The 27,940-nt window shown below is 43.8% G+C and overlaps 1 protein-coding gene across 12 annotated transcripts in view; it reads left to right on the forward strand.

The window, feature by feature from the left end:
- The window catches only part of LOC115135341 (LIM domain-binding protein 1-like), a 56,960-nt gene that overhangs the window by 22,088 nt on the left and 6,932 nt on the right, over positions 1-27,940 (forward strand). For 10 of the 12 annotated variants that reach the window (XR_010464865.1, XM_029669946.2, XM_065023394.1 and 7 more), the window contains 8 exons: positions 17,845-17,950; positions 18,064-18,108; positions 18,247-18,322; positions 18,456-18,558; positions 18,696-18,868; positions 19,066-19,188; positions 21,668-21,745; positions 22,051-22,174. Coding sequence is in view for 11 of the 12 variants with exons in the window: in XM_029669946.2 (XP_029525806.1) it covers positions 17,845-17,950; positions 18,064-18,108; positions 18,247-18,322; positions 18,456-18,558; positions 18,696-18,868; positions 19,066-19,188; positions 21,668-21,745; positions 22,051-22,174 (828 nt within the window). In the remaining variant the exon portion in view is untranslated. Of the gene's footprint in view, positions 1-14,095; positions 14,393-15,105; positions 15,176-17,844; positions 17,951-18,063; positions 18,109-18,246; positions 18,323-18,455; positions 18,559-18,695; positions 18,869-19,065; positions 19,189-21,667; positions 21,746-22,050; positions 22,175-27,940 lie in introns of those variants that run through there. The other 2 variants (XM_029669951.2, XM_029669950.2) reach the window with 2 other exon arrangements.

A 27,940-nucleotide genomic window follows, 5' to 3' on the forward strand; every position in this document is an offset into this window, starting at 1 on the left:
CCTCTACCTACCTCTTCAGAAGGCAACAATTAGTGAGGCGTGACTGCCTCTCATATGGAACAAACAACAGGCTGGGAATTAGGCTAGTAGTGGGATTCTCATTCTTGTTTCATTAAACAAGAAAAATATATACTTTCCTCTGCTCCTTACATTCCCCCCTCTCCCCCTCTCCTTCCATCCCTCCCTGATCCCAACTTTCTTCCTTCCTAGCTTTCTTCACACCTTTCCTCCCTCCCTGACCAGTCCACTAAAGAGTAGAGATTGGGTGGATTGGGTTAACACAGATTAGTGATCACTGGTCATGAGTGAGTGTGTACTAAGACGGAGCCCTGTTTGCCATCTAGTGCCTGCCTTTTAGGACCCCCCAAAAATATGTAAAAACATTTGAGAAAATATTGAATTTGGCCTTTACTACTATAGCCCAGAGAAATGCATTAAATAACATATAAATGGCAACAAAAAAAAGACAGTCAATAAATTAATCATAAGAATCAAGGTTTAAACCGATACCGTTTTACCTTCAGACGAGTAAGAGCAAAACAGAGAATCTACCCTTTTCACGATTGGGGTCACGTTAGTTTGTAGCTCAAACGGTTCGGGATGCTACAAACTGAAGTTGGCACATCGATGGTGCAGACTTCAGAGTCCCGACACTTGTGGGGGTTCGAGAGCAAAACTGTGACCAACATCGTGGTTGTGAGTCTCCCCTGTCAATAGAATGGTCATAATAGTTCTGTAGGTCAAACCGTTCAGATGCTACGGATGTTTTCGTGAGAATAACGATTTTTTCAGGATATCTCAAGGTCTGTCCAACACCGCTCTAGCTCTGCCACCTTTCACGACATCGGCGGATGCGGAGGATTGAGACACATCCAATGCAAAAAAAACAACAATATCTCTAGCTTTAATATGTTACTTAGATTGATACACCAGTGTGTTAATTGACTCGAGGGGGTTAAACACAGAGGGGAAATGTGTACAGCTGTCCCGACGCTCTGTAACCATTAATAATCACAGCGTGATTAACCTCAAACTCTACTTTCATATCGCCACGAAATAACTTTACAAATACAAAATATCCACTTACTGTGAGACATTTGAACACATATTCCCACAAAGATGTTTTGCGTTGTACTTCCTGAGCTAATTGAAACTCTGGAAGGAAAAAAAACAACATAGCAATCAAGGATAAATTGTTTCTAGATACAGCATTTCACACCAAATCAGCTCTGCTATTCATCAAAAGAGACATTTTGGCCCTGACGGAGACATGGTCACCCCACAAAAACACTGCTACTTCAGCTGCTCTCTCTTCATCTTACTATGTGTTCTCTCATAGTCTGAGAGCATCTGGTTGTCATGGTGGTGGCATAGGGCTACTCATTTCTCCTAAGTGGAGATTTTCTCTTTTCCTCCACTCATGTCCATCTCCTCATTTGAATTCCATGTTGTCATGGTCACTTGTCCACTCAAACTTAACATTGTTGTCATCTATCGCCCACCAGGTGCCATTAGAGTTCCTCAATGAGCTTGACACCTTGATAAGCTAATTTCCTGACGATGATTCGCCACTCATAGTACTGGGCGACTTCAACCTCCCGACGTCTACATTCGATTAATTTATTTCCCAGTCCCCTCCCACTCAAGGCAGGCCACTTTACTATATGCTGTTCGCCTACTAATCTCACTGCAACCCCCCTCCAGGTCTTTGATCACTACTTAGTTTCCTTTTCCGTCTTGCTCTCCTCCAGCCCCTACCAAGATGGTCAAGTGTCGTCGCAATCTTAACTCTCTTAACTCTCGCCCACTGCTCTCTCCTCTTATCCAATCATCTCTCCCTTCTGCTAAATCCTTCTCCCCTCCAGTCTCCTGATTCTGCCTCTTTGATCCTACTCTCCTCCTGTTTCGCATCCGACGACTCTCACTGTAACCTTTCCTCTCAGCCGGCTTGGCCCTCTCCTCCTGCTCCGTGGCTGTGACACCATTGTGAGATCACAGAACATAGCTGCGGGCAGCTTAGCGAAAATGGAGAAAACTTAACTTCTGGAGGATCTATCATCCTTTCTCTACCTTCTCTTCCAGCTGCTAAAGCCACTTTCTACCACTCTAAAATATCAAGATTCTGCCTCTTTGCCACCTTCTCTCTTCCTTAATCCTCCAACACCTAATTCCCCTCCCTCTCTACAGATGACTGTCAACCACTTTGAAAAGAAGGTTGATGATATCCGCTCCTCATTCACTCAGCCGATTGACTATTAAGTCCACTGGTCCCTCTCACACAAAACATGCCTTGGTCTCTTTCTCCCCTCTCTTTCCAGATGAAATCCTGCGACTAGTGATGTCAGTCCGTCCGACAACTTGCACATTCAACCCAATCCCCTCTTCCCATCTCCAGACCTTGTCCTACAGTTAAAGTCGGAGGTTTACATACAGTTAGGTTGGAGTCATTAAAACTTATTTTTCAACCACTCCACAAATTTCTTGTTAACAAACTATAGTTTTGGCAAGTCTGTTAGGACATCTACTTTGTGCGTGACAAGTCATTTTTCCAACAATTGTTTACAGACCGATTATTTCACTCATAATTCACTGTATCACAATACCAGTGGGTCAGAGGTTTATATACACTAAGTTGACTGTGCCTTTAAACAGCTTGAAAAACTCCAGAAAATGATGTCATGGCTTTAGAAGCTTCTGATAGGCTAGTTGACATCATTTGAGTCAATTGGAGGTGTACCTGTGGATGTATTTCAATGCCTACCTTCAAACTCAGTGCCTCTTTGCTTGACATCATGGGAAAATCTTTTAGAAATCAGCCAAGACCTCAGAAAAAAAATTGTAGACATCCACAAGTCTGGTTCATCCTTGGGAGCAATTTCCAGATGCCTGAAGGTACTACATCTGTATAAACAATAGTACGCAAGCATAAACACCATGGGACCACGCAGCCGTCATACAGCCCAGGAAGGAGCGGTCTGTCTGTTAGAGATTAAAGTACTTTGGTGCGAAAATTGCAAATCAATCCCAGAACAGAAGATGCTGGAGGAAACAGTTACAAAAGTATCTATATACACAGTAAAAACGAGTCCTATATTGACATAACCTGATAGACCGCTCAACAAGGCAGAAGCCACTGCTCCAAAACCACCATAAAAAAGCCAGACTACGGTTTGCAACTGCACATGGGGACAAAGATGGTACTTTTTGGAGAAATGTCCTCTTGTCTGATGAAACAAAAATAGAACTGTTTGGCCATAATGACCATCGTTATGTTTAGAGGAAAAGGGGGAGGCTTGCAAGCCGAAGAACACCATCCCAACCGTGAAGCATGGGGGTGGCAGCATCATGTTGTGGGGGTGCCTTGCTGCAGGAGGGACTGGTGCACTTCACAAAATAGATGACATCATGAGGAAGGAAAATTATGTGGCTATATTGAAGCAACATCTCAAGACATCATTAAAGCTTGGTAGCAAATGGGTCTTCCAAATGGCCAATGACCCCAAGCATACTTCCAAAGTTGTGGCCATCACAAAGCCCTGACCTCAATCCTATAGAAAATGTGTGGGCAGAACTGAAAAAGCGTGTATGAGCAAGGAGGCCGACTAACCTGACTCGGTTACACCAGCTCTGTCAGGAGGAATGGGCCAAAATTCACACAACTTATTGTGGGACGCTTGTGGAAGGCTACCTGAAATGTTTGACCCAAGTTAAACAATTTAACAGCAATGCTATCAAATACTAATTGAGTGTATGTAAACTTCTGACCTACTGGGAATGTGATGAATGAAATAAAAGCTGAAATAAATTATTCTCTCTACTATTATTCTGACATTTCACATTCTTAAACTAAAGTGGTGATCCTAACTGACCTAAGACAGGGAATTTTACTGGAATTAAATGTCAGAAATGGTGAAAAACAGAGTTTAAATGTATTTGGCTATGGTGTATGTAAACTTCCAGACTTCAACTGTATATCTCACTTCCCTCATCAACTCCTCCCTGACCACTGGCTGCATACACTCGGACTTCAAAATGGCTTGAGTCTCTCCCCTCCTCAAGAAGCCAACAATAGACCCCTTTGACGTCAAAAACTATAGACAGGCATCCCTTCCTTTTCCTTCCAATAACACTTGAGCGTGCTTCCTCTGACCAACTCTCTTATTATCTCTCCCAGAACAATCTTCTTGACCCTAACCAGTCAGGATTCAAGACGGGTCACTCAACCGAGACTGCTCTTCTCTGTGTTAGGAAGGCTCTCTGCACTGCCAAAGCTGACTCTGTCTCTCCTCTGTTCTCATCCTCCTTATCCATATTAGATCTCATCATCTCTCTTTCCCTCTGATACTGCCTACACTGTAGCAATACATGCTCCACGGCAATAATCACAATAGTCTTATTCAACCGGGCTGTGTCCCACCCTTAATCTAGTAAAAAATTGCCTCCTCTCTTCTGTCCCTTTCTGCTGTCCTCCCCTCCCCGACTTTCCTCTGTGCTTTGAAATAAATGCCTGCCCTTAGTATCTCTTTTCCATTGCTCCTGTCATCTCTGCACCATCACTGTCCATATCAGGCTTTTTGCCTCTGCTTTGCTCATTGAAATTTCAACATCCCCACTACTAAGTGCTTGTTTAGCCAGTACATCAACTGCCTTGTTCCCCTCCACCCCCACATGGGCTGGGATCCAAGTAAATCTTATCTGTATACCCATCTGTCTAATCTTGTCATGGGTTTGTAGTACCTCAAAGCAGGTCTTGTCTGTTACGTGATCTAAAGGACTGCAGACTCATCAACACTGTACATGAATCAGAGCAAATAACTACTTCTGTCTGTCTTGACTTCCTCCACCCACTGCAAGGCCAACAGTATGGCCATCAGCTCCGCCATATATACAGCCAGATGATCTGTAACACGTTTTCTGACTTCCACTCCACATTCCTGCACTACAAATGCTGACCCAGTACATCCTGTCCTTGGATCTTTTGAACCATCTGTGTAAATGGCCACAAAATCCTGATACACAGTATCCAGACTTCTCTTAAACAAATCAGATGGATGAACACCCTCCCTATCTTTCTGTAGACTCTACAACACTTCTAGATCAACTACTGGAGGTAGGAGGGGCCATGGTGGATTTACAGGAATAGCTACCGTTGGACAAAACTCCCTTCCATACAGTCCCATCTCCTTCGCCTGGGTATTACCCCACCCACCCAAAGCATGTATTCTGTTCTTGCTCATGTTCCTAGCACGCCCGTGAAATCCCTTTCGTAAGATGAGACAACCCATGTAGGTTGACCCAATAATTAATTGCCAGCTGCTGTCTCCTTATTTGCAATGGCATATCCCAACATCTCCACCTGTAGAGCAGCCACTGGAGAGGTGCGAAACGCCCCACTACATATTCTGAGCCCTTGCCCCTGTATGACATCTAGCCTTTCCAATGAGGTCCGGCCTTCGAACCATACCCTTTACTGCCATAGTCTATTACAGATCAGATCAATGCAACATACATGGTCCTCAATGAGGAACGCCCAGCCCCCCCACTCCTTCCACGTCAGACAGCCCATCACATTTAGCACCTTCTTACACTTTCCCACCACTCTCTCAATGTGTTCTACCAAGGTCGGTCTGGTGTCAAAATATACCCAGAGGAACCTAAATGACCCCACCTGCTCCAAGTTTCTTCCATATAACCTCAAGCATACCTCATCTCCCATCTTCCTCCTGGTAGAGAACACTGTCTGAGTTCTCTACAGAGAACCTGAATCCCCACATGAATGCCCACCGTTCTACCTCATCATTTGCTCTCTGTACCTTCCTGACTATGCATGGCTTCTCTTCTGCAAATAGCTACCTTCCAATATCCATCTGTACTTGAGAGTAAACATTATTGATCATGATTGAGAACAACAGAGGACTAATCACGCTCCCCTGCGGTGTACCGTTATCCACCAGGTAGCTGCCTGGTATATACTTCCCAACCCTCACCGGGACAGCTACAACAGTCTCCTTGTTCACCTGAGTCTTCCTGTCCTCTGCTTCTAAGCAGAGCACTGGTTCCATAGTTCCCCTTCCCTTCCTGAACCCACTCTGATGTGTCGATACTAACCCCCTGCTCTCCAGGAAGTAAGTTAACCTCTACATAATCATGTGTTCCATAATCTTACATACATGTGATGTTAAAGCTATTGGCCGATAGCTTGTTGGCCTCGTTGGGTCCTTCCCTGGCTTCCGGATTGGTACCACTACGGCCTCCTTCCAGCTTCCTGGTAGTTTCCACTCCTCCCACACTCTATTGTACAACACCAATACATTATCCAGTGCCTCATCACTAAGATGTGATAACATAGCACACCTCAGCTTTCCCAGGTGAGGTTAACCCAGCCTTACTTATTGCCCTTTTCATCTCTGCCATGGTAAATGGTGCATTCAAAGCAGCATTTACGTCCTCCCTCCTATCCAGGTGCCCCTCCCTCATTCTCCCTCTGACCCTCGGACAAATTTTCCGAGCTATGCACTTCGACAAACGATTTGGCCATCGTCTCTGCCTTCTCCTCATCTGTTACTGCCACATCCTTCCCACTCCTCAACACTGGATAATCCCACTCTCTTCTGACCCCTCTCCTCCTCTTAATCATCCCCCACACTTCTCCCATGGGTGTCGCCCTTCCAATTGTGTCACAAAACCCGTCGCCAACGTGACCTCTTTGCCTGACGTATAGTTCTCCTCGCCTGGGCCTGCTTATACTGAATCAGATGTTGGAAGTTATGCATCCTGGTCAGTACTCTAAATGCCCTGTTCCTACTCCTCACCATTGCCCCTCACTCCTCCAACCATGGGACTGCTTTCCTCCTCCTCCTCCTTACTCATAGGTATTGCCTCAGCAGCTACAGCAACTGGAGCTGTTCTCACCCAGTTATTCATACGATCGACATCCCCTCTCTTATCCACTTGAGCCATCACCCGCCCCCTCGGCTCCTGAAACTGATCCCACTTTGCCTTTCAAAACACCCACCTGCCTACTCCATCCACAGACACCTCCTCCTCTTCCCTCCGGTCCTACTGTGCATACTATGGGGTAATGATCACCCCGTACAGTGGACTCCTCCCATACCTCACAGATTCCTGCCATTGCACTAGATACCAGAGTGAGGTCCAAGGCCGACTCTTTCTCTATGGCTACATCAATCCTGGTCCCACAGCCATCATTCAGGCACATCAGATCTTTCACTTCTTTCCGATTTTACATTGCTTGCCCCCCCTCTCCCTCCCAGAGCGTGTCGTAGCCATTCAAATCACACACCACACTACATTACTTATATCATGGCCCTCCACCCTCTCCAGCACTTCCAGGTCCAATATCTGATAAAGATAAAGTAGTTCACTAGCACCCCTCCTCTCAACCACACCTCCACCACCACATATTCCAGTTCAATACCTTCGCCTAGCATCCTGTAAAGGAGTCCTTGCTTTATAGAAGGTGGCTCATCCCCCTCCTCCCCCTATGTCTCTGTCCACACGAACCACTACATATCCCTGTATGATAATCTCCACAGTCGGTTTGAGCCATGTTTCCTGCACACAAATCACATCAGGCTTAGCTGGCACTATCTACAATGTACTGCTTGAACTCCTGCCCACTAGCCAACAGGCTTCGAGCATTCCATTGTAGTACGACCACCATAACTAAGATCCAGTAATACATGACTCCCCCCTCAGATGATTGAGGGCATCTCAAACCTCTTCCCATGTCAACCCTGTCGTACTCAGACGTCTCCCAGCCGCTTTCACTATTAGCTGAATCCTCCCTGTTGTAGACCTCTACTTTGGCAGTTATATCGATAGCTCCTGCTATGAATGTCACCAGCGTTCTCTTGTCTATGTATGCCATATCACCCACCTGCCTGCACTGTAATCCCCGGTCCATATGTTCACGCCCACCCAACCCCTCTGATTCAGAGGGGTTGGGTTAAATGCGGAAGACACATTTCAGCTAAATGCATTCAGTTGAACTACTGACTAGGTATCCCCCTTTCCTTTTCCAAACCCATCTCTCCATTGAACCTGTATCTCCCTCGACCTGGACCACCCTCACTGCATATAACTCTCTTCTCTCCACTCTCACTTGTTGCACCTCCACTGCCTGCTTCATTGCCTCACACCCACCATATGCCACACTATGAATCCCTCCCCCCACAGCTGCAGCACTTTGGTTGTACACCATCATTACACTTTTAATACTCCCCTCCGCATCTGGCACACCCCTTTTTTCTCTAGAGGCTGTTGCCACATGCCCAAATCTCTGGCAGTTATAAAATTTCAAAGGCTTCGGTTCATACACCCTCACATAATAACTCCTATATATCCTATGGTTACTGTATTTGGCAGTACCCTGTCCTTGAAGTGTAACAGAATAGACACGATATCTACCTTAACTCCACCCCTTGTTGCTCTTTGAACATTCAATGGAATACCTCCTCAAGGTGTCGCTTACCTCTTTAATGCTAACACTCGCAGGCACTCCTGTTATCACCCTTTTAAGACACTGCTTCCCTGCTTGATCAGTACAGTTGCTCGACATCACCTTACGCTTCCCTTTTTTTCCCTCTGTGCCATGTCCTTACAGAACACCAACAAGCTCCCATCTCTTAACACTTTAGCATTGACAACTTCCCCCAATCAACTCTTTCATCACAGCCGTCAACCTTATTGGACTCATCGCCCCAACTCCCCTTCCTCCCTAAACTTCGGAATCACTTTATGCTCCTCCTCACCTCCACGCTCCCCTCGCAACATATCTCGCACTTCTTCAGCACTCTCTACCTCCGAACTTCTACTAGCATTGGACACTATGTTGCTCTCCTCTAATGTAGTTTTCTGCCATCTCTCTACCTCTGTAAACCTCTCATTTCCCTTCAAACCCCTACCCCCTTTCCCCCCCCTTTATTTCTACCGCTATTCTCCGTACTTGCTTCGCTTTCTTCTCCATCACTATCTCCTACCATATCTAACCCAGTCACAGCACACCCGTGCCGAACCGCTGCCACACTGAGTAAAGTTTGATTGTTTGTTTATCAACTATTGATACCAGAGCTCCGATCAACCCACTTCCCAACAACCGTCGCCAGCAATTCCGTCCACACTAAATGAATTACCGTCAGAGATAGTTTTGAGGAGATGGGAAAACTCCATTGGAATTGTAAGGTTAGTTGGAAAGCCAATTTTTCTTATTTCCCCCCCCATCCTTATTGAGTCACAAAGTGTAATGAATTCATACTCCAGAACAGCAGGTGGAAACACAGGTTCACATTCCAGTACAGTAGGTGGCGGTCTATGCGCCTTTCATTTGGTTTTGATCCGCTAATACAAATTTAAAGAAGACAAAACAGCGAGAAGGGGGAAGCTGACTGTACAGAGAGAAGGAAGTGAGACAGTGGTTGGAAGAGCGTGCTTGTTTGAATTGGAAAAGCATTGCAGCTGCTTCATTAAGTGGGATGCACTGTTGAGCGCTACATCCCGAGGGGTTCGTGCTGATTGTACGGAGATTGTGACCGCCGGTTAAACGGTGTCCCTTGAGAAGGCAAGAACAAGATGAATGTCAGGAGAAGTGCGATATCGTAAGGCGATGTATACTTGGAATACAGTGGAGGAATGGAGGTGAAAAAGAGAGGCAGAGGAGGTCATAGCGAGAGGGAGGAAGCGGGTGAGCTCGAGTCGGTTATAAATGGCGGGAAAAAGGGAGATGGTTTGTTAAAGAAGAATGGTAGAAGGTGTAAGCAGAGTGAGCTGAAGACAGGAGGAGAAATGGAAGTGAATGAGGTTGAAGTGTCGGAAGTGATAGGTGTGGGGAAGTTCTTGGAGCCCGAGGCTCGCACCGAGGGTCAGGATAAAGATGAGTCTGTGACCGTTTTTTTGTTGTTGGAAAAAGTGGACCCCTGCCTTTTGGCTGACCCATTTCTGGTTTCAGGGTGGGTGAAATGAGAGTTGGGTGCTGTGGAATTGGTGAGGGTAACCAGAAGTGGTCTTGTGATTATTGTTTGTGTTTCTGCTGGTCAAAGGGAGAAGGCGCTCCCCATTATACGAATGGGGGAGAGAATTGTGAATTGTTTTGCCTTCAAGAAAAGGGTGCCATTGAAAGGAGTGATTACTGGGGTAGCAGTAAATGTAAAAGTTGACCAACTGAAGGGGAAGATTCCCGTTGTTTGTGATGCTCGTCGTTCGGTGTGAAGCAGACAGGGTAGCGTGAGTGGTGAAACAGAAGAGTTGTCCTCTGTTCTTTTGAGCTTTAATGTTGAGTCTTTTCCCAACAAAGTGATGTTAGGATATACACTACAGTTCAGAAGTTTGGGGTCACTTAGAAATGTCCTTGTTTTTGAAAGAAAAGCTCATTTTTTTGTCCATTTTAAAATAACTTCAAATTGATCAGAAATACAGTGTCGACATTGTTAATGTTGTAAATTACTATTGTAGCTGGAAACGGCTTATTCCATAAAACAAAATATCTACATAGGTGTATAGAGGCCCATTTATCAGCAACCATCACTCCTGTGTTCCAATGGCATGTTGTGTTAGCTAATCCAAGTTCATCATTTTAAAAGGCTAATTGATAATTAGAAAACTCTTTTTCAATTATGTTAGCACAGCTGAAAACTGTTGTTCTGATTAAAGAAGCAATAAAACGGGCCTTTCTTTAGACTACTTGCAATAGCATCGAATAGTCCCCGCGATATGCAACTGTTCAGGGAAGTCAGGAACCAATACACGCAGTCAGTCAGGAAAGCAAAGGCCAGCTTTTCCAAGCAGAAATATGCATCCTGTAGCTCTAACTCCCAAAAGTTCTGGGACACTGTAAAGTCCATGGAGAACAAGAGCACCTCCTCCCAGCTGCCCACTGCACTGAGGCTAGGTAACACGGTCACCGCCGATAAATCCGTGATAATCGAAAACTTCTCAACGGCTGGCCATGCCTCCCTCCTGGCTACTCCAACCTCGGCCAACAGCTCCGCCCCCCCCCGCAGCTACTCACCCACGCCTCCCCATTTTCTCCTTTACCCAAATCCAGATAGCAGTTGTTCTGAAAGCGCTGCAAAACCTGGACCCATACAAATCAGCTGAGCTTGACAATCTGGACCCTCTATTTCTGAAACTGTCCGCCGCCATTGTCGCAACCCCTATTACCAGCCTGTTCAACCTCTCCTTCGTATCATCTGAGATCCCCAAGGATTGGAATGCTGCCGCGGTCATCCCCCTCTTCAAAGGGGGAGACACCCTGGACCCAAACTGTTACAGACCTATATCCATCCTGCCCTGCCTATCTAAGGTCTTCGAAAGCCAAGTCAACAAACAGATCACTGACCATCTCGAATCCCACCGTACCTTCTCCACTGTGCAATCCGGTTTCCGAGCCGGTCACAGGTGCACCTCAGCCACGCTCAAGGTACTAAACGATATCATAACCGCCATCGATAAAAGACAGTACTGTGCAGCCGTCTTCATCGACCTAGCCAAGGCTTTCGACTCTGTCAATCACCATATTCTTATCGGCAGACTCAGTAGCCTCGGTTTTTCAAATGACTGCTTTGCCTGGTTCACCAACTACATTTACATTTAAGTCATTTAGCAGACGCTCTTATCCAGAGCGACTTCTTTGCAGACAGAGTTCAGTGTGTCAAATCGGATGGCATGTTGTCCGGTCCTCTGGCAGTCTATGGGGGTGCCACAGTGTTCAATTCTCGGGCCGACTCTTTTCTCTGTATATATCAATGATGTTTCTCTTGCTGCGGGCGATTCCCTGATCCACCTCTACGCAGACGACACCATTCTGTATACTTCTGGCCCTTTCTTGGACACTGTGCTATCTAACCTCCAAACAATGCCATACAACACTCCTTCCGTGGCCTCCAACTGCTCTTAAACGCTAGTAAAACCAAATGCATGCTTTTCAACCGTTCGCTGCCTGCACCCGCCCGCCCGACTAGCATCACCACCCTGGATGGTTCCGACCTAGAATATGTGGACATCTATAAGTACCTAGGTGTCTGGCTAGACTGTAAACTCTCCTTCCAGACTCATATCAAACATCTCCAATCCAAAATCAAATCTAGAGTCGGCTTTCTATTTCGCAACAAAGCCTCCTTCACTCACGCCGCAAAACTTACCCTCGTAAAACTGACTATCCTACCGATCCTCGACTTCGGCGATGTCATCTACAAAATAGCTTCCAATACTCTACTCAACAAACTGGATGCAGTTTATCACAGTGCCATCCGTTTTGTTACTAAAGCTCCATACACCACCCACCACTGCGACCTGTATGCTCTTGTCGGCTGGCCCTCGCTACATGTTCTTTGCCAGACCCACTGGCTCCAGGTCATCTACAAGTCCATGCTAGGTAAAGCTCCGCCTTATCTCAGTTCACTGGTCACGATGGCAACACCCACCCGTAGCAGGCGCTCCAGCAGGTATATCTCACTGATCACCCCTAAAGCCAAAACCTCATTTGGCCGCCTTTCCTTCCAGTTCTCTGCTGCCTGCGACTGGAACGAATTGCAAAAATCTCTGAAGTTGGAGACTTTTATCTCCCTCACCAACTTTAAACATCTGCTATCTGAGCAGCTAACCGATCGCTGCAGCTGTACATAGTCCATCGGTATATAGCCCACCCAATTTACCTACCTCATCCCCATACTGTTTTTATTTTATTTACTTTTCTGCTCTTTTGCACACCAGTATCTCTACCTACACATGTTCATCTGATCATTTATCACTCCAGTGTTAATCTGCTAAATTGTAATTATTCACTCCTATGGCCTATTTATTACCTACCTCCTCATGCCTTTTGCGCACAATGTATAAAAATTATTTTTTCCTACTATGTTATTGACTTGTTTATTGTTTACTCCATGTGTAAATCTGTGTTGTTGTCTGTTCACACTGCTATGCTTTATCTTGGCCAGGTCGCAGTTGCAAATGAGAACTTGTTCTCAACTAGCCTACCTGGTTAAATAAAGGTGAAATAAAATTAAAATAAAATCTGGAGCATCAGCATTTGTGGGTTAGTGGTTAGAGCGTTGAACTAATAACCGAAAGGTTGCAAGTTCAAATCCCCGAGCTGACAAGGTACAAATCTGTCATTCTGCCCCTGAACTAGGCAGTTAACCCACTGTTCCTAGGCCGTCATTGAAAATAAGAATTTGTTCTTTACTGACTTGCCTAGTTAAATAAAGGTAAAATAAAAATAAATAAATAGGCTCAAAGTGGCCAGAAACAAATAACTTTCTTCTGAAACTCAACAGTCTATTCTTGTTCTGAGAAATTAAGGCTATTCCATGTGAGAAATTGCCAAGAAACTGAAGATCTCGTACAACGCTGTGTACTACTCTCTTCACAGAACAGCGCAAACCGTCTCTAACCAGAATAGAAAGAGGAGTGGGAGGCCCCGGTGCACAACTGAGCAAGAGGTCAAGTACATTATCTTTTTAAATTATTTTTTTATTTGACCTTTTATTTAACTAGGCAAGTCAGTTAAGAACAAATTCTTATTTTCAATGGCGGCCTAGGAACAGTGGGTTAACTGCCTTGATCAGGGGCAGAACGACAGATTTTTACCTTGTCAGCTCGGGGATTCGAACTTGCAAGCTTTCGGTTACTTGTCCAACGCTGCCGCCTCATTAGTGTCTAGTCCTCAACTCATTAAATAGTACCCGCAAAACACCAGTCTCTGCCTATAGAAGGTCAGCATCACGGGGTCACCTCTTCACTGTTGACGTTGAGACTGGTGTTAGGCAGCTGCAGTGGTATTTGGGTGTGCGAGACTTAAACTCCTCTCATGTACAGGGTGTGGTAAGTGGTGGTGTCCCATCCTTTCAGATTGTTGGCCTGAGGTAGGACTACATAGATTTATATAATGGAGTTGGGTGGTATTTTTTAAAGTTGTTTTTTTGTGAGCGTAGTGTTCGATGGTAGGGTATTTGTTTATTCCTTTGTTTTTTCAAGCAAAGTACAAGGGAGTTGTACTCCAGTCTAGTAGGTGGCGGTAATGCAATATTTATTAGTTGCCAACCGCTGTTAAACTTCATCGAAGAAGAGCAAGTGCAGAGACGGGGGGGGGACATTGTTCGCTGCTGGCTAGGAACAAAGGGTTTGGCTCCTTCACCACTTCTCAACAACTGTGTTGCTAAAAAAAAACGCTACCTCGGAGGAGTAAAAATAACGCACCTGAGAAAATACTAATTATTGCCACTTTTGTTTTGCTTTTCTTTTTGTTTCGGAGGAGCACTGAAGTAACGGCTATTTTTTAAAGCTGAGCCTGAAGGTGCTTCAAATTGGGACAGCTAGCATTCAAGCTAGCCTGCTAACCCCCCACCGCGTTTCGTTTAACCATTCGGTGCAGGTATGGTGGCTTGAAGTGTTCGCAATTAACTCTAGGTACTAGTCTTGTTGCAATTTTAAGTAGCAATGGATTATTAGGATGCAAACGTGAAATTTCGAATGCGGCTCGTGCAGCTAGCTAACGTACTTAGTTCCTTAATAACAGTTCACGTTAGATGGCTAACGCCACAGCTAGCTAACTTCACTGCCACTGGTCAACACAGGCAATCTTGCTGTTGTAGCTAGCATGCTATCAGCATCCAGTCAAACCTTGTGTTCAACTGATCTCACGCGTCAGTAGTCATCAAGATAAGACAATGAAGACTTCATGTAGTTGGCTGCTAGCTTCTCAGCTCTGTCACTTCGATGTTTAACTAACGTAATCTGTACTAGGCTCAATGCTGTCTTTCGATGTGTTTAATTGAGCAAATGTCAATTGGCGATTGTTGTTTTGTTATTCAAATCTCGTTCTAATCAATCATAACCCCCAGACTACAGATAGGGTATAAACTCATTCAAATCTCTTTGAGTGGAAAATTCAAAACAGGCCGTAGATCAGTTTCTCTAGTAGTAGAGGCAACTTCACCCACTCCAAGATAGGTCAATGGCGCTTTCATTGAATAGTGTGTGTCATCTGGGGAATATAGGAGAGGTTGTCTGTGACTCCTCTATATATGACATCTCTCAGACAGTGACATGATGCTCCTCCAGTGTTACTCTATCCTTCTGCCCCAGATCTCTGGAAGCTTGGACTGATGTCATCCATCTACAACTGTCATAAAGACAGGATTGACCCCAGAGTAGAGTGAGTGGATGCCACCAACTGCTTATCCATTCTATTCTCATGTTGGCATGGCTATATGCAGAGGTTGAAGGCTTGAAGCCAGTCTGTGCAATGAAAAGTATTTTTATTGATTGTAGGATGATTAATGAGTAATTTAATATGACGTACCTGGCTAGCCTAGAGAAAGGCTGAGTGTATACAGGGGATGTCTGGTGTACCATCTGGTGTACCAGGGTTTGGGGTTTTTGCCAGGTCAAAGGTCATGCCAATAAAACTGCAGTGAACCCTGTAGAGAAGGGCCAGAGAGGGGAGGATAGACAGCCTTTCTGGGGTGCAGTGAAACAAGGGGGATTTGTGTGTTTTTTTGGATGGGGGGGGGGGTATATAATATGGGTAATGTTGTTCTCCAAACAATGCTTTATTGGTGAGATGCAGGATTCTGCTTTTGGGAGCATATTAGAGTTGTTGTAGTAGAAGCTATCGTTTTTCCTGTGTTAAGGCCTCAGCATGCTTCAGTTCGGCTGGTGCTGAGTTAAACTCGGCTACCCGTAATGTGTACTTGCATACTCCCGTAAAAGACCTTCCCTTGAAAAACGAGAAAAAAGCGGCAGTAGTACTGTTTGTCCATATTGAGAAGCCGTAGCCAGATCCTCAAAATAGTCCGAATTAATCTATGATGACTCAAGATATCTGTTATTAATTTGGATGTTTTCGCAGAGGAGATCTTTTTCGTGCAATTTCACATCTAAATGAGAATTTTGGTGCCGTATTTCTCAATGAAAAGGGTATTTGAAAACGAGTCGTCTCTCGTTTAAAAACAATACTTTATTGAAGAATCCCTACTGTTGACCAATCACAGAGGAAGGGGCGTAGACTTCAGCTTGCCTCAAAAAAGTGTGCCGAACAGCCAAACCCAAAATGCCATAATATATGCAAACTCTTCCGAACAGTTTTGGCTGGGAAGCATTTGGATGCCTTTTATAATGATCTGGGCTGGCTGAGTTGTGCACTAGAGAGGAAGGAGGGCAGACAGCTCAGGACAGTGCACATAACCCCATCTCTCTAATCTCTCTCTACGCCCCCCCCTCCCCCGTTGTTGACTAAGTAGGCCACAGAGAGTAGCCTATTTTTTTTATTCCAGCCTTACTTCTACAGATGGAGATGGGATGTTATTGAATACAGGTTGAGGCTCAATGCAGTGTTTCTTTGTCTTCAAATTCAGTAAGCCTTAGATGGGGTGTTTAGTTACAGCAGCGTTGTAATGAAGGCCTGAGTGTTTCAGTATGCACAGATCTAGGCAGGAGAAGGGTTACACCACAGCAAGCTAGAGGTGGGGGATGGGCAGGACAGGACACTACACACACACACACAACAGGACTGTGATCACATGCTTTTAGGCTGCTGTATGCAAGAGAGGGGCTTAGTGTTATATGGTATACTGAAACTTCTGTATGTTTTTTTTATTTTAAAAAGCTGTTTGGTACTGTCTGGGCTGCGTTAGCTCCTGACTCATGCTGCACATAAATTAACACTTGAATAATGCAACATGGCATGTAAGAATTACTGTTGGCAAAACAATGTTCATACAGGCTAGAACACTTTTACAACGCAAGACGATACTAGCTTTAATTGAAGGCTAACTTTACTTGCTAGCTTACAGCTGAAGCAACACAAATTCACTACCCTAGTACTTTCTTTGTGATAATATGCAAGTATAATGAAAAATATGCACATTTCAAAGCTGATTTTCACCCAAGACTCATTCACTTTGTCTTTGTCTATCTCGCCACCATAAACACATTCACTTAATTTCCCTCCTGCCTGGTTTCCCCTATATTCCATAGCCACCCACAAAGCCAGAATCCACCGCCATGTTCTGCCTCACAAATGACATCATTGCCTTCTTAGAGACAGCGCACACTTTTATAGAAGACTGCTTCTATGGAAATGTTAAGTACAATAGAATAAGTCCTACATGGAAGGGATCTGTAGCCCCACAAAATCAGTTAAAACAAGCTCGATAGCTCAATGCATTCACACACTCGTATTGAATAATATGCATTAATCTGTATCATGAATAGACCTAGGCTACATCTTGATTTACCCAGTTTATAAAGAGAGATTTAGAGCAATTCCATATTAAGGTCAATTTGAGCATGAAATGGCTTATTTACCTAGCATGTGTGTATTTTGAAGTAGACTACATTTTGGCCTTTTATATTTGCCTAGTTTAATGTTGTTTTTACTACAAAGTAGGATACAAAAGTCTAAGTAATTTCAGTCAACCAGATTGCATAGCTTTTGGCAATGGCTGAGGGCATATGATTGGTTTGTATTTATTTGCACACAAGAAAATACAATATTGGTAAAATTTCCATAATGTAGTCAACTTTTTTTAACCTGTTTTCTCATCTGTACTCTGAAATATGCTATAAAGGAATTATTTCAGTCAACCTACCTGGTAGAGTAAATAAGATTAAAGATGCATATTTGTCTAATAGTCTGCTTTCACACATGGAGGGGCAAAAACAAGCAAGTAAATGAGTTGGCTGTAGCTGGCTTAATGGTGGAGCGTGTTGGTGCGAGGCTGCAATTCATTGGTAGATCTTTTTTGTGAGCACGGTCTGTGTAATCAGGCTGTAATCAGTTTGTACAAATCGCTCAATCTCTCTTTCTCTCTCTCTCTCTAGGCTGTTCGTCTAAGTCGTTCAAGCTGTACTCCCCCAAGGAGCCCGGCCCTAACGGCAGTGCCTTCCCCCCCTTCCACCCCGGCACCATGCTGGACAGGGACGTAGGGTAGGACACGCACGCATTTGCCACTTAACTCGTACTGTTAGTACATTACTATTAGTACCTATATAGTACTGGGTTGTTTAAATTTGTACTTTCTCCTGTCTTTCCGTCTGCAGGCCAACACCAATGTACCCCCCGTCATACCTAGAGCCTGGCATGGGGTGAGTCCAACGACTGACGATCACAGCATCAACCTTGACCCCCCCAGGCCTCAAAATAGTGTTAGAGCAAATGTTTTAATTAGAAAAACGTTGTTAAGTCCAGTCCATCTGTACTGACCCTGCTCTGGCCTGTTGCAGGAGACCAACACCATACGGCAACCAGACAGACTACAGGATATTTGAGCTCAACAAACGGCTACAAAACTGGACAGAGGTGGGCGATGATGGCGATTTGGCTGTGCCCTTAGTCTGTGGTGGGAGATTGATTTATTGAATGATTGATTCACTGATGGTGGGAATATCTTCTCTCCCCTCTACTGTTGGACTGATTTGGTTGTGTGTTGTAGGACTGTGACAATCTCTGGTGGGATGCCTTCACCACAGAGTTCTTTGAGGATGATGCCATGCTCACCATCACCTTTTGTCTGGAGGACGGGCCTAAACGATACAGTACGAAATATTTTGAATTCCAGGGCGGCTATGCTTTATTATGGGATTGCATAGATTTCACCCTCTAACCATAACGTGTTAATCTGCATTTGATACTAAATAATTTTATTGAAACAGTAAATGTATCCTCTTCCTAGCTATCGGCCGGACATTGATCCCGCGGTACTTCCGGAGTATCTTTGAAGGCGGCGCCACTGAGCTGTTCTACACATTGAAGCACCCTAAAGAGTCCTTCCACACGAACTTTGTGTCTCTGGACTGTGACCAGTGCACCATGGTTACACAGAACGGCAAGCCCATGTTCACACAGGTACGAAAATACACTTTCTGGTACATTTGAACATTTGCAAATACACATTACACTCCCCACTTACAATTCCACAACTCCACCTTTCATTTACAAATCCAAACATGTATTTGTCTTTCTCCCCCTGTTTTCTGTGCACTGTATGATAAGAAACCATACCTTGCTCTAGGTGTTTGACCTCTAACCTCTCTCTCCTTTAGGTGTGTGTGGAGGGCCGTCTGTACCTGGAGTTCATGTTTGACGACATGATGAGGATCAAGACGTGGCATTTTAGCATCAGACAACACAGAGAAGTCCTGCCTCGCAGCATACTGGCCATGCACGTGAGTCGCACACACACCAGAGTTTCCGTTAGCCAGTAATAGCAGGCGGTTGGTCAATACATGTTAAATTGGCACCGGCCAATTGTCCCTGAGAAGAGAGAAATCCTATTGTGAAATAATTGATGGAAATACGAGTCGATCGGTCATGCTTATTGGTCTATAGGTTCATTTGCATAATTTTGTTTGTCTATGGTATATTCGTTATGTTTCAGCATAAGGAGCCTTTGAGCGGAATCTCTGTCAGGCAGCGCTAGAGCTTCTGCTACAGAATCTCAAACAAATGCATAGGCAACGGAAGTTGGGCTTCATCGTTGCGTCACACCACTTTACACTGAGCTGGAAGCAGTATGCATTTTGAAAACATAGTGCCTTCGGAAAGTATTCAGACCCCTTGACTTTGTTCACATTTTGTTAAGTTAGTCTTATTCTAAAATTCATTAAATCAAAAAATATCCTCAGCAATCTACACACAATGACAGACATTTTTGCAAAAAACATACCTTATTTACGTAAGTATTCAGACCCTTTGCTTTGAGACATGAAATTGAGCTCAGGTGCTTCCTGTTTCCATTGATCAACCTTGATCATGTTTCTACAACTTGGAGTCCACCTGTGGTAAATTCAATTGATTGGACATGACTTGGCACACACCTGTCTACATAAGGTCCCACAGTTGACAGTGCATGTCAGAGCAAAAACCAAGCCATGAGGTCGATGGAGACTTATCAGGATTGAGGCGAAGATAAACAGCAAATTACAGATCCTTAAATGAAAACCTGCTCCAAAGCGCTCAGACTGGGGCGACGGTTCACCTTCCAACAGGACAACGCAGGAGTGGCTTCAGGACAAGTCCTTGAGCGGTCCGGACTTGAACCCGATCGAACATCTCTGGAGAGACTTGAAAATAGCTGTGCAAGCAACGCTCCCCATCCAACTTGACGGAGTTTGACAGGATCTGCAGAGAAGAATGGGAGAAACTTCCCAAATACAGGTGTGCCAAGCTTGTAGCGTCCTACCCAAGAAGACTCGAGGCTGTAATCGCTGCCAAAGGTGCTTCAACATACATTTGACTATGTATTGAGACATGTCTTACCTTGCTTCAAAGTAGCCTACCCAAAATCAGACCATATCCGTGGAGGCAATTATTTTATATAAAACTTTCTTTCATTGTCCAGTCGCCTAAAGGCACAATCCTAGTCATATTAGCAACCCATGCTAATTGTTGCATATTAGATTTCCTCTCTTTCAAAATGTCTAACTGATATTTTCATCTGTCACATGAAACCGCTCGCGTGTGCTTTGACAATGGTCTTATCCCCACTATGGAATGGACATTGCTGTGCTAATAATGTGAAGAAATAATAGTTGAGCAACATTTTAAGCTAAACGTTCTGATCTGTTGCATCAGGCTACATAGGCTAGTCTATCCTCCCACAACGGTCCCAGAGTCTGTTAACCTACCAACAGAATAGGTTAACTTCCATTGAGGGATAGTAGATTCATGTAGTCTAGTGATTTTGCTGTTACTCGTCTTGTTGGCTGAAGAAAATATGGCTGCCCAGGAGAGTCAAAGGTGAAACTCACAATAAAATAAGACCGTGGGAGACCATTTTGCTGTGCTCAAACAAAACTTGTTCCTTACTAAATTTTGGGGGGAATGGGGAGAAATAACTGAAAGGCGTCTCAGGTAACGGGTGGGTCACTTGGTGTTCGGCGTGGCTCCTCGGACCGCCTGTGGTAATGAACAACAAAAGAGAGCGATGAGTCCGGTGTTTCAATACTTGTTCTCAACTTGCACCAGGTGGCATGCTGCCTGGGAATGGGTCCTATTCTCCAGTTCTTCTAAGGTCTAGGCATACCCTCTGCCTGTCTGCTCAAGCGCCCGAGTGACTGCACCTCTACTTATACTCATTTGGGTTAACGAGGGACAGGTGGGACCAATTCCAGGTGCCAATTGGTTTGCATCACCTGGACTGGGTAGTATTAGTGTTGGATCACCAGCCTCAGTTGGTGCCTGTAGAGCTGTCCATGGTGCTGACTCAACTTGGCCTCTCTAGCCCTCTGGTGCTGACCATGGTCCTGCTCCTTCCTTTGTAGCTCCCTGCTGGCCCCTGGGTTGCCACACAGTAAATGTGGACAGTTATTCTAACATCTTCAAAGTACGCATCAGATTTCAGTAAGAAGGACTGCACATCGTTGGATCCTCGGCCTGCATGTTCTGTTAATATGAATGACTATAATCTAAATGTGATTTCTGTCATTCTGAGCACTGTGGGTGGACGCCCTAATCAGGTTACGCAATGCATATGGTCCGGTATAAATCTCAAATTTCCGGCACCACATTTTCCTAACGGAAACCCTGACGCACACCCACAGATTTGGTGGATTGATTTCCAGACCAGTGTTTACTGACCACCTTCCCATGTTTGTTCTCTGCTCTCTTTCCACCCTTCTCTCTTCACTCTCTTCCAAGGTGCAGGACCCTCAGATGCTGGATCAGCTGGCTAAAAACATCACAAGATGTGGCCTGTCCAACTCCACACTCAACTACCTCAGGGTATGTCCAGTCCAGTGGAGGCTGGTGGGAGGAGCTATAGGAGGACAGGCTCATTGTAATGGCTGGAATGGAATTCATGGAACAGTGTCAAACATGTTTTCCATTAGTTTTATTTTGTTTGATACCGTTCCATTAATTCCATTGCAGCAATTACAATGATTCCGTCCTCCTATAGCTCCTCCCAACAGCCGCCACTGGTTGTCTCGTTCAGTGCTTTAGTCAGTGGAATGGTAAATGTGGTTAGAGATGCTGGTACTTAAGCAGTATTGGTAATCTGTTTCTTTGACCCTCTTTCTCTCATCTAGCTGTGTGTGATCTTGGAGCCGATGCAGGAGTTGATGTCCAGACACAAGACCTACAGTCTGAGTCCCAGAGACTGTCTCAAGACCTGCCTCTTCCAGAAGTGGCAACGCATGGTGGCCCCACCAGGTAACAATCAAGACTTTACACAGACAATCCACTTATACACATGTTTGGTAGGGTGGGCATTTGACATTTTTTGACTGTTCCAGTATTCACATAAAAAAAAAAATCTGAGTACTCAAATACATTTGAAAATGTATTTTTAGAATGCAAGGCCCGAACATTTATCTATAGGCCTATGCCAACAGTGTGCGACAATGCCTAATTTATCATAACCATTACAGATATATCTATTCAGTCAATAAAAAAGCAAGTACCATTAAGATTCATTTATTGAAATCGTAATCTCAACTGTCTATATTGTTCAACAATAATCTTCAAAAAAGGCAGTAATCTCAGCAGTGGCGTTGGTTTGTAGAAGCCAATGGCTATGCAATGGCATAGCCTTGTTTTGTTAATTATTTCCTGATCCCTTAGCAGTCAAGACACCTTTTTTTATTGTTTAAAAAAAACATGATGTAATATAACAGAATAAAATATAATATTTTTCCAAATGAAAAAACGAGGAAGTGATGCGCGTCTCGCATCTGGAACAGTTATTCTCAGTGATCATTTGAAACAGGGCTCAATTTAGCGAGTTGAAAGAAGATTCAGGGTTACAAAACAATCTGTCTTTTCGATATACAGACTGTAATTTATTTATTTTTTCCATATTTTTTTTCTCAATGTATTAAGAATTTCACAGTAATTACGGCCAATGCATCTGTTCGGTGAGTAGGCCTAGGCTTAATGATTCTGATGAAAATACAATTTTGTGTATTTTCAGTGTGGAACCTGTCTATGTTTAGAGGGTTATAGCATTGGCTAACCAATTTTAAATGGCACTAGCATTTTGCAGAAAACGGACGGGACACAATTATTCCGAAACTGCAGCTCGTTGTTGGATCACATATCTTCCTACTTCAATCAACCAGTCTATTTTGAATGTGATAACTGTCGCCATTTGGCAATGAATGTAGCTTGTTTATCCTATCAGTTAGATATGTTTTTATAGGCTTTTATTTTTGTAGGCCTAACGGGAGCTTGTGTGCACACTCAGCATGCGTTTGTGTAGGGGGTAATGTTCCCTCTAAACTAGGGGCGGGCAAACTTTTTGGCACGAGGGCCTCATGATTTTGAAATTCAATGGAGGGATGCATTTTATGGGGGACCAATTGATTGTTAAAATCAATTTGCGGGGGCCTCCTGACTGGCACACGCGGTCAAAGGCACTGCATCGCTGCTTGAGGTGTCACTACAGAACCGGGTTCGATCCCAGGCTGTCACAGCTGGCCGTGACTGGGAGACCCATGAGGCGGCACACAATTGGCCCAGGGTTGTCCAGGTTTGGAAAGCTGATATTTCCTTGTACCATCGTGCTCTAGCGACTTCTGTCGCAGGCCGGGCGCATGCACACTGACACGGTCGCCAGGTGCACAGTGTTTCCTCCGACACATTGGTGCGGCTGGCTTCCGGGTTAAGCGGGCATTGTGTCAAGAAGCAGTGCGGCTTGGCTGGGTCGTGTTTCAGAGGACACACGGCTCTCTGCTTTAGCCTCTCCCGAGTCCGTACGGGAGTTGACGCGATGGGACAAGACTGTAACTATGAATTGGATATCACGAAATTGGGGAGGGAAAAAGGGGGCCGGATTGAAGTGCCCGTGGGCCCGAATATGTCCCGTGGGCTGTACTTTGCCCCCCTTGCGCTAAACTGTGCACGGGCGCACAGCTCCCCGGAACTGCTGCGCAGAAGAAATATCAGCCCGCTTAGAGAAGCACGAAATTGAACTTCACCCAACTTTCTAGTTAACACTATCAACGTTTTCCTCTACTGTGCAAATTGTGGTCGAATCAACGCAATATTAGTCACTTTCAATGCATCATACCAAAACTAACTATCCAAGAGATTTTCTTGTAGTCAGAGAGCATTGGAGTTGGATTCTATTGCATTGACGGGCACGACTCAGGCCCATACTCTACACAGACTGGTGTGCCATAACCAACCAAATTAGCATAATTTGTCTGACTCTCTGTAATAATGATTTGTATTTTTGCATCAAACAACACATTTCAGTCACCTTGTCTGAAGTACAAGTGGATAAACAGGTTGTCAATCCCTACATGTTTTCTTTTCAAAAGTCTCATGGAATGTAGACCTACATTGAGCACAACACATTTGGCTGCTACTGTTGGCTGAATGATAGAACAGTTGTTAAAATGTTATTGGATGTATTTTCCCCATTGTTTTTGATGGTAGGCCTACATTAGGATCAAATAGCCACAGTAGCCTACTTGGCCACTGTTAAAACTAGAGGTCGACCGATTATGATTTTTCAAAGCCGATACCGATTATTGGAGGACCCAAAAAAAAGACGATACCGATTAATCGGCCGATTTAAATATAAATAATAATAATTTAAAAAATAATAATGACAATTACAACAATACTGAATGAACACTTATTTTTATTGATGTATTATATAATATATCAATAAAAATCTATTTAGCCTCAAATAAATAATGAAACATGTTCAATTTGGTTTAAATAATGCAAAAACAAAGTGTTGGAGAAGAAAGTAAAAGTGCAATATGTGCCATGTAAAAAAGCTAATGTTTCCTTGCTCAGAACATAAGAACATATGAAAGCTGGTGGTTCCTTTTAACCTCTTAGAACCACCATCCCGGATCCGGGAGAATTGTCATCAACAACGCTGAATAGCATAATAGCAAATAATATTACTAGAAAATATTTATATTCATGAAATCACAAGTGCAAGATAGGAAAACACAGCGTAGCCTTTTGTTAACCTCTTCCCTCTACTCGGGACGCTTGCGTCCCAACTAGAGCTCTGGAAATGCAAATGCGCTACGCTAAATGCTAATAGTATTAGTTAAAACTCAAAAGTTCATTAAAATACACATGCAGGGTATCGAATTAAAGCTACACTCGTTGTGAATCCAGGCAACAAGTCAGATTTTTAAAATGCTTTTCGGCGAAAGCATGAGAAGCTATTATCTGATAGCATGTAACACCCCAAAAGACCCACAGGGGACGTAAACAAAATAATTAGCATTTCGGCGTTACACAAACCGCACAATAAAATAGAAAACATTCATTACCTTTCACCATCTTCTTTGTTGGCACTCCTAGATGTCCCATAAACACTATTGGGTCTTTATTTCGATTAAATCGGGCCATATAAAGCCAAGATATCGTTATATGTAGACTGTGTGATAAACGAAAAAAACATTGTTTCAAAACGTAACGTCATTTTTTAAAATTCAAAAAGTCGACGATAAACTTTCACAAAACACTTCGAAATACGTTTGTAATGCAACTTTAGGTATTAGTAAACGTTAATAAGCGATAAAATTCATCAGGAGGCGATGTAAAGATCATTAGCTGTCCGTCTGGAAAAATGTCCGGCTAGAAACTCAACGAAAATATCCGGTCCTAGACCTAAGGAGATACGGTGCCCTGCATGTGTTTGACCAAGAAAAAACTCCTAGGGAAATGACAAGACTCTAGACACCGTGTGGAAGCTGTAGGTACTGCAACCTCAGTCAATTAATTGTGGTTCACCTTTATCAATGGGTTCAAGTAGCGCATGGATATATTTTCCCATTTTCAGTGATCAGTTTTTCCTGTGCTTTTCGATGTAAATGCCGTTCTGGTAAAGCCACAGCAGTGATTTAACCAGTTTTATAAACGTCTGAGTGTTTTCTATCCACACAGACTAAGCAAATGCATATACTATATTCCTGGCATGAGTAGCAGGGCGCTGAAATGTTGCGCGATTTTTAACAGAATGTGCAAAAAAGTAGAGGGTAGGAGGAAGAGGTTAATCCACCTGTCGTCTCAGATTTTGAAATTATGCTTGACAGCGAAAGCAATACAAGCTTTTATGTAAGTTTATTGATTTGCTTGACAAAACAATAAGTACACTTAGCATCAGGTAACTTGGTCACGAAAATCAGAAAAGAAATCAGACTTCAATATTCCAAGGTAAGAGGTTTTATGTTGTAGTTATAGTATTTATAGGACTATTTCTCTCTCTACCATTTGTATTTCATATACCTTTGACTATTGGATGTTCTTATAGGCACTTTAGTATTGCCAGTGTAACAGTATAGCTTCCGTCCCTCTCCTCGCCCCCACCTGGGCTCGAACCAGGAACACATCGACAACAGCCACCCTCGAAGCAGCGTTACCCATGCAGAGCAAGGGGAACAACTACTCCAAGTCTCAGAGCGAGTGACGTTTGAAACGCTATTAGCGCACACCCTACTAAATAGCTAGCCATTTCACATCGGTTACACAGCCTAATCTCGGGAGTTGATAGGCTTGAAGTCATAAACAGCGCAATGCTGGAAGCACAGGGAAGAGCTGCTGGCAAAACGCACGAAAGTGCTGTTTAAATGAATGCTTACGAGCCTGCTGCTGCCTACCATCACTCAGACAGACTGCTCTATCAAATATCAAATCATAGACTTAATTATAACATAACACACAGAAATACGAGCCTTTGGTCATTAATATGGTAGAATCCGGAAACTATAATTTAGAAAACAAAACGTTTATTTCAGTGAAATATGGAACTGTTCGGTATTTTATCTAATGGGTGGCATCCCTAAGTCTAAATATTCCTGTTACATTGTACAACCTTCAATGTCATGTCATAATTACATAAAATTCTGGCAAATTAGTTCGCAACGAGCCAGGTGGCCCAAACTGTTGCATATACCCTGACTCTGCGTGCAATGAACGCAAGAGAAGTGACACAATTTCACCTGGTTAATATTGCCTGCTAACCTGGATTTCTTTTAGCTAAATATGCAGGTTTAAAAATATATACTTCTGTGTATTGAAGGCATTGGTGTTTATGGTTAGGTACAGTCGTCCAACGATTGCTTTTTTCCGCAAATGCGCTTTTTGTTAAATCATCCCCCTGCGTTGCATCGATTATATGCAACGCAGGACACGCTAGATAAACTAGTAATATCATCAACCATGTGTAGTTAACTAGTGATTATGATTGATTGTTTTTTATAAGTTTAATGCTAGCTAGCAACTTACCTTGGCTTCTTACTGCATTTGCGTAACAGGCAGGCTAATCGTGGAGTGCAATGACAGGTAGGTGGTTAGAGTGTTGGACTAGTTAACTGTAAGGTTGCAAGATTGAATCCCAGAGCTGACAAGGTAAAAATCTGTCGTTCTGCCCCTGAACAGGCAGTTAACCTACTATTCCTAGGCCGTCATTGAAAATAAGAATGTGTTCTTAACTGACTTGCCTAGTTAAATAACGGTGTAAAAAAAATTGGCCAAATCGGTGTCCAAAAATACCGATTTCCGATTGTTATGAAAACTTGAAATCGGCCCTAATTAATCGGCCATTCCGATTAACCTCTTCCCTCTACTCGGGACGCTTGCGTCCCAACTAGAGCTCTGGAAATGCAAATGTGCTACGCTAAATGCTAATAGTATTAGTTAAAACTCAAACGTTCATTAAAATACACATGCAGGGTATCGAATTAAAGCTACACTCGTTGTGAATCCAGGCAACAAGTCAGATTTTTAAAATGCTTTTCGGCGACAGCATGAGAAGCTATTATCTGATAGCATGCACCAATACACTACAACACAAAAGCACAGCAGGGGACGTAAACAAAATAATTAGCATTTCGGCGTTACACAAACCGCACAATAAAATAGAAAAGTCATTACCTTTCACCATCTTCTTTGTTGGCACTCCTAGATGTCCCATAAACACTATTGGGTCTTTATTTCGATTAA

Source organism: Oncorhynchus nerka, linkage group LG10, assembly GCF_034236695.1.
Source record: "Oncorhynchus nerka isolate Pitt River linkage group LG10, Oner_Uvic_2.0, whole genome shotgun sequence".
Taxonomy (NCBI): domain Eukaryota; kingdom Metazoa; phylum Chordata; class Actinopteri; order Salmoniformes; family Salmonidae; genus Oncorhynchus; species Oncorhynchus nerka.